Here is a 15,692-nt window from a genome sequence, read left to right as displayed (position 1 = left end):
AAGAATGGTACGTCCTAGAAAGTTGAAATTTGGTACGTAGACTCCTGGTGGGGTCTAGTTGTGCACCTCTCTTTTTGGTAGCATTCGGGTGTTTCTAAAGGGATCTTTTGCACCTTTTTGGGGGGAATTTATTTTTCATTTCGATGCAAACTCATGTGGTGTTATAATTTGGAGGACACTTGGCGATTTATCGCCAGTCTTTTGGTCGCCAAGTTTTGTCGCCATCTTGGGACACATTTGGCAATTTTTTTTTTTTTAATCTGGTTTCAATGTGGCCGTTGTTGGTAATATTTAGAGTGTTAACTATTGGATCACATTAAAATTCGTAATTAATAACGTAAACGTAATTAAATTATCAGAAAGTACAATAATTTATGTATTTACTTTTTTTCATTGTTCTAAAATAAAGGGAAATTATTTGCTGTAGACCGAAAATCTTCTCTCACAAATTCAGAATATTTTGCTTTTCATCTTCACGTACGTTTTGCAGAAAATACAATAATGTGACTTGTCTTCTTTTGTGACTTTGATCAGTCATTTTTACAATATAATTTTAAATCATGTTTTACAACTTAAAATTTATTTACGCTGCATCGAAAGAACATTCGCGTTACATAGTCATACTAAATCATGAAATGCAAGCAATGAAATGATTTTTGATTTTTTTTTAAAGTGGAATTACTAGTGCAAGTGGTGAGATAACTTCTATATAAATAGGCATATATACAAACGAAAGAAACTCTAGGGTGATGGGGGGGTGGGGTCCAGACCCCCTAGACCCTCCTTTCTGTGCGGCACTGAGGCAAATTGATTCGCAATCTCTTTGAACTTGAGAGCCAAACAACACTTGATTTAGATTTTAGTACGTTTAGAGTAAAATTATCTAGGGTAACGTCACCAGTAATAGACATGCTTAAGACATCGCTCTTAGGTTAACTTCATTTTCTGAGTCTTTTAATGTGTTAGACTTTTAAAACTATTTTCCTCTCATTCAACTACATCTCATCTAACGTTTGGCTGCTCCTGGATCCTTTGAATTAGTTAGTTCTATTTTTATTTGCTCAATTTCGAAAAAAGGTCCGCCCCCTGTAACAGACACCGAAAATTCTGATGAAACTCAGCAGAAGAGAGGATTAGGAAAAGATGTGTAACGGATAGAATTCCCCTTTTTTCTTCAAAATATGCAAAAGTTCTTTATTTCTAGATCTAAAACCTTATTAAATTTAAATGAACATAAAACACCGGCAGACTTCGTTGTGGCTGTTCATAACCTTCCACCACTGCCTTGTAAATACCAACTGGCTCATAAAATTCACTTTGATAACACTAGATGGTTGCGCCGTATTCATGGACCACAGCAGCATCAGTTTTACCCGCCTAAAATACTTATTATTTAAATCCAAACTTACGACTATTAGGCCAGTGCCAATAATGTTTGAGACCAAAAAAATTTAGAACAGGATAAAACCAGTTCGAAAGGCAAGAAAATCTAATAACATTAATAGGAAAAATAAATTACGGGCGAGCTGAGTTCGGGAAGGGGGGTGTAGGGGGGTTTAAGGGGGGGGAAAACGGTTTATCACGATTTCCGGAAAAACTAAGAGTCCTATCGAAAAAAACAAAATTGCAAAGTTGTTGGTAATAAAAAGATCTACAACTTTTGTATTTGCACTTTTTTTCTATAACCTCAAAATATATGCGAAAAATTCAAAAAACCGACTTTTTGGTTTTTTATTTTTATCTCCCACAAAAAAATTTTTTTTTTCACTAAATTTAATGAAAAGTTACCTTATTATGTCCCAAATACACTGTAATTTTTTGGATTTAAAATATTTATTTTTTCTCCTCATTTTGGTTCAGTAGTAAAAAAGCATCAGAATTTTCAATCAAAAATTCTCACGTCAAAATATCTGATTTTTTTTAAAAATCGGAGCAAGTTTTTTTCGTTGGAATCTCTACTTTTTGATGGTATAAAAAACAATATACAATACTATGGAAACTTTTTGCAAAAAAAATCAAAAAAACTCGAATTTGAAAAAAAAAAAATCATCACTATGTAAAATTTTAAGCTATTTATTAAATTAACACCAAACACAATAATTAACAGCAAACACAATAATTAACAGCAAACACAATTGGAAAACTGATTATTTTTCATAATATTCAAGGTTACACAGTTCGAAATTGCGGAAATTACTCATTTATCCCATCCTACAGTGTAGCTTGCTATTCGTAACTCCAAAAAACTATAGGGGGCTCTGCAGTCACCGTCTAATGATGGATGAGAAGGATATAAAACAAATGCATGCTGTAGCTTGATTTTTAATTATTTTAATATATTTTTATTTTCAGTTTGTGACAATGTCACATGGAAAATTTCATTTTTCGAGTAATTAAAGTGTACATTTTAATAAGGAGCTTAAAATTTTTACATAGTTATGACTTTTTTTTTTTTTTTTCAAATTCGAGTTTTTTGATTTTCTTCATTTTTTGCGAAAAATTTCTATAGTATTGTATATTGTTTTTTTATACCATCAAAAAGTAGAGATTCCAACGAAAAAAACTTGCTCCGATTTTTAAAAAAAATCAGATATTTTGACGTGAGAATTTTTGATTGAAAATTCTGATGCTTTTTTACTACTGAACCAAAATAAGGAGAAAAAATAAATATTTTAAATCCAAAAAATTACAGTGTATTTGGGACATAATAAGGTAACTTTTCATTAAATTTAGTGAAAAAAAATTTTTTTTTTGTGAGAGATAAAAATAAAAAACCAAAAAGTCGGTTTTTTTGAATTTTTCGCATATATTTTGAGGTTATAGAAAAAAAGTGCAAATACAAAAGTTGTAGATCTTTTTATTACCAACAACTTTGCAATTTTGTTTTTTTCGATAGGACTCTTAGTTTTTCCGGAAATCGTGATAAACCGTTTTCTCCCCCTTAAACCCCCCTACACCCCCCTTCCCGAACTCAGCTCGCCCGTAATTTATTTTTCCTATTAATGTTATTATATTTTCTTACCTTTCTAACTGGTTTTATCCTGTTCTAAATTTTTTCGACTTTTTACCATTTTCAAAGCTATTGGCACTGGTCTATATCTGTTACTGGACCCTTGTCTGTTACTGGTTTACTGGTGTTGTTACCATATTGGTTAACATCTTCTGATTACAAATATTGGAAATTAAGGATTCGGGACTCAGCTAATAAGCAGGGATCTTTAGTTTTGCTGATAAAACACGAGAAAAAGTTCCCATTGTTTTTGCCATACATAGACTGTGACAACAAATAGAAAAAAGTAGGTATTTCTATCAAAATATGAAAATTATTCTTCAAGGAAGAACCAGGATGAACATTTCATCAACAAGCAATCGCAACTGATTAACAACCATGTTGAGCAACCCAAATGGAGGGAAGGTTGAAAAATTCTTCCCAAATTATTTCTACGCTCGAGTAACACTCACAAATTCCTTCTGACTTTGTATTTCAATGTAAAAGTAAAAAATAATTAAATAACAATATTAATAAATAAGAGCATGAAATAAACCGTAATATTCTGTAAATAACTATTAAGAGAATAGTCTGGTTCAAACACTACATTTTCTACATCCAATACACCGGGCAGCCCGTTCATCATATCCAGAGACTGCAGTTTCGTTCTTATTAGAACTCATCAGGCTTTAATAATGAATAACTCAGCTGGAGGTAGATGTCATCTCACTGAAGCTGAGAGTGCCCACGAACTGGTAATTTAAATAAATTTATCTCACCAGCGGCTGTCCGCAGTCGTGGTGCGGTTCGACCATTGAGAGTAGATAAAATGGAGGGAGTGAAGACTTGCATTCGTGAGGGAAAGACCCCAGGCCAGGGTGATAGATTTTAAACAAAAGCATTGGATGAAATCAGGTTTCCTTCGCTAGTTTCACACAAAACGTGTCAACCATTCGTCGTTGTTGAGTCACGTGATTTGAGCTCTTTGCTCAAGCTTTTGCTTAGCCATTTATGTTCCTGCTCTAAGGGTTCGTCAACTTTGATCATTTCAAGATTCGTAACAATAATCTCAATATATATATATATATATATATATATATATATATATATATATATATATATATATATATATATATATATATATATATATATATATATATATATATATATATATATATATATATATATATATATATATATATATATATATATATATATATATATATATATATATATATATATATATATATATATATATATACGTATATATATATACATATATATATATACATATATATATATACAGATATATATATATATATATATATATATATATATATATATATATATATATATATATATATATATATATATATATATATATATATATATATATATATATATATATATATAAAATACCGTTCGTGGCAGCTTGGTACGACTGATTTTAATCCGATAAAAATTAGGTATATGAGAAAGTTTTTTAAAAAACTATTAACGAAAACATACTTCTTAAATGACAAGAGAAATATTCAGTCTATGAACGATCCTGTGAAGCAAAAAAAACATAAGCATTGGGAAAAAAACAAAAAGCAAAGCAGTCCCTAAAACCATTGAATTAAATAAAGCACAAATAATTAAAAAAGCCCTAAGAAAGATAAATAAAAAAAGAAAACGCAAAAGCCCATAAAAACTTAAAAACTTTGTGCATCCAAAAAAAATTTGAGAAATTAAGAGCGCAGGTTCTGAGTAAAAGAGAAAAAAAGAGTTTAGTGTCGAAACGCAAAATTGATCTATTAAAAGAAAACTGCATACGCTTTTATAAAGGTAGATACACACACTATAAGAGAAGAACTCGTGAAAGCAAAAAGCAAAAATGCTTAGCAAAAAAAAATTAAAGACTCTCAGATGAATAAAAACTAATAAACAATGACTATTCAATTATTTCACTTAATAAAATGGCCAAAAAGAACTATAAACGACACGGTGTAGATAACTCAAGCATTGAAAATTCAGAAAGCGAAAACGAAGAATTGCTCGAGAGAAAAAACAAAACAAAAGCTTTTAGAAAGAAATCCAGAAATTTTGCTAATGAATTGATGCGTAAAAGTACAAGTGCTTTTTCATTTTTAAGTCAATACAAATACGCAACAAGCTAAGCAAAAGGCTAGGGCACTTAGCAAAATGCCCTTCTACAGAAATCGTTCAAGAGATTCCGAAATCATAACTTTCTTCTGCAATAGTTAGATTAATTATAATAATATTCTTTATTGTGTTTTATTGGCTGAAACTTCCTCCTACCTTCCATTAACTATTCAAGTGACCATCAATCAGTTTCACGCTTTGTCACGCACATCTCATGCAGGAAACGCGCATGAAATGGACGTCAGTAGTTAATCATTCGGACACACGTTAACATCATTGTTATAATAGTGTTCCAGTTTAAATAAAAACTAACTCTGCGTGTGATCACATTCTATCGTTTTGTCGTCTAAAATCAGAAGCACGAGAGCACTGTAAAAGGAAATAAAGAAATTTGTTTCATGCTTTAAAAATTTTCACAACTGTTAGAGTTCGTGGGTATATAAGTAGGAATTGGGGCGAAGGCAACATCAATTTTAACAAAAATACTGAACCTGAAAATGCTTAAGGTAAGTGACTCTTCTGAAGTGGAAGGTGATGAAATTTAGGAAGCTTAGTGACTTGAAATTCTTGTCTTTTTTTAAACCCTTAAATTCACCGTTTTTTAAAAGCACTTTAACATATGAGGCAGTGAGAAGCAAAGGGATGAAAGTGGCAAAATTAAAAATTTGGAGATAACCAGTACACATGGCAGGTAAACCTCTCCTCTGTCTTGGGGCAAGAGATGGTACTAGTAGCCCTATTAGTTGCTGCTATACAGCATGATTTAGAAAAACATTTCAATGATAGTCTACCTAGGATGTTATCTTTAAAAGCGTTTTACTTGAAACTTGAAAATGTCCACTAACATCCCTTTGCTTCTCACTGGCTCATATGTTCTTCGACTTTTAATTTCAGGCTCAAATAATGAGAAAAATACTTAAGACAATCATAGATTAATTTAGCTATGGTTTATAGTTAAATAACCACCTACCTACATCGAGTATTAAGGGGGAGACCAATAATTTACCATCAAATTTTCCAAAACATTGATAAAAATTATAAAACTGCTTTGGTATTCAAGTAGTTGTAAAATTGTATTCATCATAGAATTATAAGAAGTAGGCATTTTCAAGTGTACTAAGTAAAACAAAAAGTCCTGCATTTGCGAAATCCGAAAAAAAAAAGGTCGATTTTTTGTTTCCTTCAGATTAGTGCATTTACAAGTTTCTTTTAAGATTCTAAGAAGTTGTAACAGCGTCTTCAGTGAGCACTTTCTTGGTTATTGGCAACTACAGAATTTGAATTTTTCTTACAGTATTTTAGAAGTCTTTAGTCCAGTGAGGATAATAAGCAATTGGTGATTGCTCAATAATTACGACAATAATAATAACAATAATAATAATAACGGTAAAAAAAAACAATAAAAACAACAATAATAACAATAACGATAACAATGATAACTTAATGACAAAATAAAAATAATTATAATCACAAATACGAGTAGAATAATAATAATAAAATAACAATAATGAGGATAATAATAATGATGATGATGGTGGTGTTGCTGATGATGACGATAATAATAACAATATAAATTAACAAAAGAACACTCAAAAAACCTTTGTGCCAAAATATGATAAAAATGAAAATACACGATGCCAATGAGGCAGAAAAACCAAATCACCAGACTTGGGGAACATACAGTATTGTTCAGAATTATAAGAACAGCAAAAAATTGCACAGGAAAAAAAATTAAGTCTGAAATAATTCAGTGAAATTTATACACAAAATGCCTTTTTATGTTAGCAATCATTGTGAAATGCAGAACATTTGAAAGTACAAAACATAAATGTTTTGCCGAGATTAATAAAAAAAAAAAAAAGGTCACTGTCAAAACTAGATAAAATTATACGGACAACAAGCATCTTGCACTGAAAAATCTAGTAGTTAATAATATCCATCTTTTTTTCAATCACTTTTATCAGTCTTGATGTCATGGACTGGAAAAACGTTCTTGGAAATTTTTTATCCCGAATTTTTCGATGGAGAAAATGAGCTCTTGTTTGTTTCGATATTGAATGACATTTTTTTCATATTTCGCCATACATTCACCAAACAATTCGACCCTTAGTCAGACAGTCAAACCGCCAATCGAAGACTTCTTCAGCTAATACGAAGGCTTCTATCTGCGGTTCAGGTGCCTGACCAAGGGTAAGACGTCAAAAAATCAAATTGCCGATCAAAGGCTTCTTCAACTAGTTGATAAGAAGAGTCAAAAAGTCTGGTAATGACAGTTATAAATACCATATTGGTTCCCTCTAGCTGTTCTCTGTTTGCCTCTGGGTCCTGTGGTTTTTCGACAACAGCTTCCCATGCCATGAAACAGACGACGAGTCCTCTAGTAAGATCATCCTCAGTACCACATCGGGGACGATCGAGGGGAGGACGGTGTCCTTCAGGAGTACCCCCGTTCGACAGTTCCTTGGCGTGCCCTATGCCAAGCCTCCTCTTGGACAAAAACGGTTCAAGAAACCAGAACCAATCGACTCGTGGTCGGATACCCTCCAGGCATTCAACCAACCTCCAGCTTGCATCCAGTACAATGACAACCCATTTCCCTGGTATGACGACCAGCCGGGGAAAAGTGAAGACTGCCTGTATTTGAATATTTGGGCTCCCATGGAGGACAGTCAAGGCAGCAAAAAAGCAGTCTTCTTCTGGATTTTTGGCGGAGGTTTCTTTATTGGTTCCATCCGGCAACCTATCTACGACGGCCGCGTCATCGCCAGTCTAGGGGACGTCGTGGTAGTCACCATCAGTTTTCGGCTGGGGTCATTTGGATTTCTTTCTTCTGGCACTGAAGACGCGCCCGGCAATATAGGTGAGTATACGAACCATCTTTTTTTTATATGTGTAATTGTTCCTTATTTTAAGAAAATAAAGATCTAGAATTTATCGACTGACCAACGAATAGACAAACAATTTTCCCTCGGTCATAACACAGTCACCAAAAGTTGATTCAAATATGCAAAATCTTTTGCAGATGTATTTTATATGAGTGATGTTGTAGATGAGTGATTAACATTTCATCACTAATGACCGAATGGAAATTTACAACGCCACGGTAGCCTGGTTGGACGAGCTCTGGCTTCATGATCGATGGCTTTGCGAGTGCTCGCATTGATCCAACCAAATCCCTTCGGGTACGCTAAAGAGGACTTTTTCACGTCAAATCTAAGAAGCATAAAAACCAAAAGCGAATCGACAAATACATGTTATGAAAATTACGAAACGGAAAATGTGTGTATGTGAGTAACACAAACATAAACAGAACATTAGGCCTTGTGAGATTGAACTTTTACTTCTTTCGATTTATAACGTATTTGAATTTGTTTTCAGTACTTTTTATTTATGTTCAATCCTAGTTTTTTAAAGCGTACAGAAATACCTGTGTAAGTACAAATTAAATAAGTACCTTTGCGCAACAAAGTAACAGTAGTAAACAACGTAGATAAAGCACACAAATAATTTATTTCTTATTTGCTTGCAGTTGTTTACTACTATTTACAAAAATTGCTTACTTACACTTGATCCATGTTGCTTACTACAGTTATTAATGTGTGCAAGTGTTGAAAAGTCTTGCATTTCATGTGTATGCTCACATTGACTGACGGCTTCTAGGAATGTGGGACTTGCTACTTGGTCTGCAGTGGGTTAGAGACAACATTGACGCATTCGGCGGTGACCCAACCAGGATCACGATTGCCGGAGTGAGCTCCGGATCCATCTCAGCAGGACTCATGTCTGTCTCTCCTCTCACGCGAGGACTCTACGCTAGACAAATCTTACAATGTGGATCACCTGCCTACCGCCTGGCATTCAGCACCAAGCAAACCCTGGACCGCAGTCAGCAAGTGGCAGAGAAAGTCGCCTGTGCCAATCAATCCTTTACTATTCAAGACCATCCGCAACAGGTCGTCAGATGTCTCAGAGGTAAGACAATAACTGGATTCATGATGATCTCAGAACACTTGCTTTTTGGAAAAGCAATATTACTTATAGTATGGCAGCATCCTTTTATTAGTAGTGGTTTAATATTTGACTGATAGTGGCCTGTGCCAGGCCATCGGCAACAGGTCGTCAGGTGTCTCAGAGGTAAGACAACAGCTGGATTCTTGATTATCTCAGAACACTTGCTTTTTGGGAAGGCAATAGTACTTATAGTGTGTCAGCATCCTTATATTAGTAGTGGTTTAATATTTGACTGATAGTGACCTGTGCCGGTCAGTCCTTCACTAGTCAAGATTACCATTCACAACAGGTCGTCACGTGTCTCAGAGGTAAGACAATAGCTGGATTCATGATGATCTCAGAACACTTGCTTTTTGGAAAGGCAATAGTACCTATAGTAGTATGTCAGCATCCTTTTATTAGTAGTGGTTTAATATTTGACTGATAGTGGCCTGTGCCAGTCAGCCCTTTACTAGTCAAAACCATCGGCAACAGGTCTTCAGGTGTCTTAGAGTTAAGACAACAGCTGGATTCATGATGATCTCAGAACACTTGCATTTTGGAAGAGCAATAGCATTTATAGTGTGTCAACACCCTTATATTAGTAATGATTTTATATTTGACTGATAGCAGCCTGTGCCAATCAGTTCTTCACTATTCAAAACCATCCGCAACAGGTCGTCCGATGTCTCAGAGGTAAGACAACAGCTGGATTCTTGATTATCTCAGAAACTTGTTGTTTCGAAGGGCAATAGGACTGTATAACTTAATGATTTAAGCATAATTTAAAAAGGTTACTTTTTACGATGGCAATTAGTTATTAATTTAATAAATTATTTCTTTATGTTCTATAAACAAATATGCTGGCTTAGATTTTCAATTTAAACTGGACAAGTGTAACTCAATTTTATTTTTTTATAATGGCAGTTAGCTAGTCAATTGATTTAATCATTTATAACTTGACTAGCAGTTAGCTAGTCAATTGATTTAATCATTTATAACTTCATATTTGATTGACTAATGTACCAAGTCACAATTAGTTAAGCGCACCCACTTTACGCGAACGGCTTACCCGCTTTAGGCCCCCTGGTAGGGCAAAACTGGTTTTTCAAGTGTTTTGTAATGTTTAATGATAATGGGTTTGAAAAAATGCAAGAATCATTTCTATTTTGAAGTTCACGATCCTTGCTAGGGAATGAAACCGAAATTGTTACGGTAAAAACTTCAAAAACTAAGATTTTTGTTTTGTGTTTGGGAAAATGTGTTGACGAACTGGAAAGTTAAATAAGGGGAAAACGGCTGTTTTAATTTCAGCAGGTAATCAGTCTTCGCTTATCAGGTAACATTTCTTTGAACTTTATCCTTTTGAGTGGACTCCAGCGGTATCGTACAGGTACTTGATTTTTTCAGATGTCGAAGCTATGGTTCTAAGCCGAGCAGAAGCGAGTTTGAATCCCCATTCCTCCAGAAGTTTTCTACCTCAGTATGGGGACGAAATCTTTCCCCAGGATCCAAGGATATCCATTGCAACGGGAGAGTTCCAAAAGAATAGCATTCTTATCGGCAACAACTTCGATGAAGGATCTTTTCAGGTAAGATACCTTCCAGGATTTATTGACTGCAACATGAAGGATACTTTCTGGTAAGATATCTTCCAGGATTTCTTGACTGCAACATGAAGGATACTTTTGGGAAAGATATCTTCCAGGATTTCTTGACTGCAACATGAAAAATCCTCTCAGGTAAGATATCTTTCAGGACTTCTTGACTTCATCATGAAGGATTCTTTCAGGTAAAATATCTTCCAGGATTCTTTTGACTGCAGTATAAAGATGCCTTGTTTTACAAACTACCGCTAATATTTTAAGACTAATTACAGTGATGGCTTGCTGAGCCGTTGTTCGTATTTGATGGATATAGCAGAAATCAAAAGGTGTTTCTAGAGTCCAAAATCATTTCGGTAATAAAACCGAACGTAAGGAAAATTAACTCTGAATAATCACCTCTAACTCACTCATTCCTAATCATTCAAAGGGTCAGGAAAAAGTGGTAACCAGGGCCCTACTATGACTCTCGGTGGCATCGGGCAAGAACTTTATTTAGTCCCCTCCCCCTTCCATGCGCGATTACAAGTCAATCGAACAAAAAACGAAGTTAATAAAAACATATTATTAGGTAACTGGAAAGTATAGCGAAGGAAGAACGTAGGAGTCGGCGTAATTCTCAAACGTATTTAATGAGAGGGGGGGAGAGGATTCTTTGGCTATGCTGTTAGGGAAAGACTTTACACTCACTATCCTGACAGGAGTATAAGGATAATCAAATTCATAACTTTCGAAATTGTTTACTGGTTGTGAATTCTTTTGGTAATCTATTAATTAATTAGATGTAATATAACTGTTCCTATCAGTTCACTCACGCTGCTACACTGTAAAATGTTTGCAAAATGTCACTGATTGCTTCCGGTTAACGTTTTGGGATTTCAAGGGCTCATTCCAGTTTCCTGTGAAAGTAAAGTTTTTGGGTGAAAAACAAGTTCCATGAATACCGATTTTACACTGTGGTGTAAAACATTTTTAGCAACCAGTGTAAAAATATGTTAGGTTTCTTTATTAGGTGTTTCTCTTTCCGTTTAGTTACTGCCCCTTCCGCATCGACGGAGCCACAATCAAAGGCAAAATGTTGTCTCTCCGGATATTGAAATTTAGAAGGAATGGCTTGCAATCCGTCTTAGCCTCTGCTATATTTGCTGTATTAACTTTCCAGTTAAATTAAAAGGGTGCTAAGCTGTTACTATATACATACCATATAAATTTTTACTGAAGGTTCTTGAATCAGTCCCAAAGCATGGCTGCATTGCATTGGGAAGGTTACTGAATTTTTCAGAAAGATTCCTATTTAGTTTCAGAATGGTTACTAACTTTTAGCATGAAACTTTCCTGGATTTTGCAAAATATGTTATTGACAGAAAATAGGTACATTTGCTGCTCGTAATTTTCCAGGAACGATTCGAAATTTTTTTTAAAGTTTAGTTCACGTGACCAAAGGAACGCCAGTTCTTTATAATTTCATAGATAGCAGTATGACAATTTCAGAGAAGTAAAATATTGTTACACCATTTTTATATCATCAATATCCAATGACTGAAATACTATTAATTACGTTTTGATTTTGATTGATTGGTTTTATTGAATTTATTGGCTCAAGAATTTGATTTTGATAATGCCTTCGTCATTTCAGATCGCTACCAGTAACCCAGACCTGTATGGATTTTTCGGCGAGAAAAATCCGCGCATCACCAAGAGTATGGCTCAGAACATGATGCGGTCCATGTTCTCAAGCTTCAAGGACCCGGATGCTGTGGTGTCCCACTACCTCCCTGATAGCATCGGCGATGACGATTACGAATTGCCAAGGCACCAGCTATACACAGCGTCCGCCGATTATTCGCTACTCTGTCCCACCGTTTATTTCGCCGAGAGTTACGCTTCCCAAGGTAGTGACGTCTACTTTTATTTTTTCACGAAGCGCCCCAGCACATCGCCGTGGGCACCCTGGATGGGCGTCGCGCATGTTGACGAGGTTCAATTCGTGTTCGGGGCTCCACTCAAGGATCCAGAGAAATATGAAAAGGAGGAAATAAAACTGAGTGAAGAGATTATAGATTACTGGACACAATTCATTAAGAATGGGTACGTAATTTTTGTAATTACATGAGTGATGAGTTCATAGATTACAGAACGCAATTTATAAAGAATGGGCGCTTAAACTTTGTAGTTACAGTCAAAAATACTTTGTTCCAACACTTGGATAATTTTTCGATGACACAAAAAGTTTTTTTTTTTTTTTTTTTTTTTTAATTTTAAATTTTAAGGTTATGAAACTCCGGTGTTTACCACGGTACGAAAGTTCTTCGTTTAATACAGTATTTCTAAATAGAAATGTAGATAAAAATGAATTGCTATTTTTATGGGGGTTTTCTGAAAAATGGTCCAAGCATTAAAATGTTCATCTTCATAAGGTAAATGAATGTAGTAATAAAAACGTTATGAGACATAAGCATGAACATGAAGTGTCTTATATGTGTTTTGCGGCTGAGTCTTTGCAGCTGTAAAAAGATGTGAGCTTCCGAGATGCCAGCCGAGCGAAGCAACGCAAGCATTTTACTATAATATGCTCCATCTGATCCGACTCGGTGATAAAAGTGTAAACATTGGTTCAAGTCTTAAAATGAATATCCAATTGAGATATGTATAACTTTACCATGGAAAGATGGCCGTTGAACTCGAAGCGGAAACTGCCCACTTCATTTTGTAATAGGTTGGATGAGCTGATTCTACCTATTACAAAATGAAGTGGTCCGTTTTCTCTTCCAGCTCACCCACCATCTCTCTGTAGTCGAGATTTAACATCTTTTCTCTATTTATAACATAAAATAAATCATGTTTGATTTCCACTTGACATTTTGCAGTGCGGAGCCGAATTTCAATCGAGTTGTAATTATATTTATTAATTTATTTATTTTTGGTCGGAACTCATGTTCACTGAATAAAACCGATAATAACTGACGATCGTATGAGTTAAAGGAATGAGATGACTTATCAAGTGACAATGAAGAAATTAACAGGTCTTCGTGGAGTGTTTCTCACGATTCCAAAAGAGATTTACTTTTTCTTTTACAGTTAAACTCTCTACCTTTTAGCATGACGCCTTAGGCACCTTATATCCTTTGGGATATAAGGAGAGCTGACTCATCCAACATTTTAGTTCCAAAAATGTGCACTTGATACCACCAGTATGTGTACGAAAATGACATTAAAGATAACTGTTGTCTAAGCTTCAAATGTGTTGCTATATGAATGAATATTTCAGTCTATAAAAGGAGAAATTTTTGTTCATTCGGAGTAAAAGTAAGCGAGGATTGAAGATGCAACTGTCCACTTTGAACATTTTCCTATAAGCTATTGTTAAATTCAATAAACATGTTATCTTCTCAGATTTACTCGAAGTGGCTTTTACCTACTCAAATTGAGCCAATGAGAAGCATAAAGGGATGTAAGTGGACAACTTAAAGTTTCGAGTAAAATGCGTTCAAAGTTCAGATCCTAGGTAGACTTTCATTAATTTTTTCTCTAAATCATGCAGTATAGCAGCATCCCATCTCTTGCTATAAAACAGAGGAGAGGTTGGATATCCTACCATTTGTACTCATTATTTCTATATTTTTAGTTTTGGCATTTACATCCCTTTGCTTTTCACTGCTTCAATTGTCATCAGTTCTTTTTACGACGCAGCAACCAGTGACTACCATTGCGTGCTCCGAAGTACTTGAAACGAGGATGGATCAAAAAGTCACGTTAACGATCCAAAGTCACTTTTAGAGGCAGTTATATAATGCAGATGTACAATAGAAAAATAAGAGGTCCCTGAGAATGATAAATACAGATTGATGTAACTTTGAAAGAACTGAAAATGCTATCCAACAGTGATTTTTCGTTTTTTCGATGGAGCAACTAATATTTTCTTTAAAAAATCTTCCTAAATATTTTTCTTTCCTGCAGGAAACCAAGTCAGACGTGGCCGAAATACTCTCGAGAGAATCCAATCCTTCGCATTTTGGACGTGGGATCAAACAAGACGGGCATGGGACCGCATAGGGACCACTGCGACTTTTTCAGGCCTTACTTTGGATTCTGAATTTGTCTTTATTCGTATCATTTTTTTTTAAAGCATTGTACAGCAATAAAGTAATTTTTCTTTGACTTGTTTGAATTTTCAATGTAGAATTTCTTAATATTTGGATCCGAGTGATACGGAGTTCACCGTATCACTCGGATGAACTTGTTAGTAAAGTAACACAGTGTAATTAAAACAAAGGGGGCACACAAAAAACTTTCCAAAAATGTTGAATTTAAATTTTGACATCTTGAATATAAGATGTGTGTTTCGCAAATCCAAGGGCGGATCCAGGCTCCGGTTAAGGGGGGGTCACCAAACGTGTACCCACAAACAACAGTATCTTGATGGGGGGGGGATTACGACATGCTAGTCAAAAAAAAAGGGGGGGGGGTTCTTCGGTCTAAATCGTAGTTTTACCATATTTCGTTATGTATGAAGAATCTGAAAACGTTGGTATTGAAATCTTGTGCTTGTTTCTTACTTACCAACAAATCGTTGTTGCATTATTAGCATATATAAAACAAACGAGCTGATGTGTGCATCACATGACTTCCTTTTACTCCAATTTAATGTCATTTTCCCATTATTGGCAATTTTAATGCGATTCAATAGTTTACTCTCTAAATATCACCAACAGTGGCCAAATCGATACCAAATTAAAAAAAAAAAGAAAAAAATCGCCAAATTTGTCGCCAAGTTGGCGACAAAACTTGGCGACCAAAAGACTGCCGATATATCGCCAAGTGTCCGCCAAATTATAACACCACTTGAGTTTACATCGAAATTAACAATGATTTCCCTCCAAAAAGGGGCAGAAGACCCCCTTAGAAACACCCGAATGCAACCAAAAGGAAAGGTGCACAACTAGACTCCACTTGGAGTCCACGTA

General features: G+C 34.8%; 1 protein-coding gene across 1 annotated transcript in view; it reads left to right on the top strand.

The window, feature by feature from the left end:
- Positions 1–14,821, top strand: part of LOC129228398 (acetylcholinesterase-1-like) — a gene marked incomplete in the record, with an annotated part of 45,971 nt that extends 31,150 nt beyond the window's left edge. The window contains 1 exon segment of the mRNA XM_054863077.1: positions 14,699–14,821. Within this exon segment, the coding sequence (XP_054719052.1) occupies positions 14,699–14,821 (123 nt within the window).
- Positions 14,822–15,692: the final 871 nt, after the last annotated feature.

Source organism: Uloborus diversus, chromosome 8 (assembly GCF_026930045.1).
Source record: "Uloborus diversus isolate 005 chromosome 8, Udiv.v.3.1, whole genome shotgun sequence".
NCBI classification, from domain to species: Eukaryota; Metazoa; Arthropoda; class Arachnida; order Araneae; family Uloboridae; genus Uloborus; species Uloborus diversus.
This window is presented reverse-complemented; position numbering and strand designations above follow the sequence as displayed.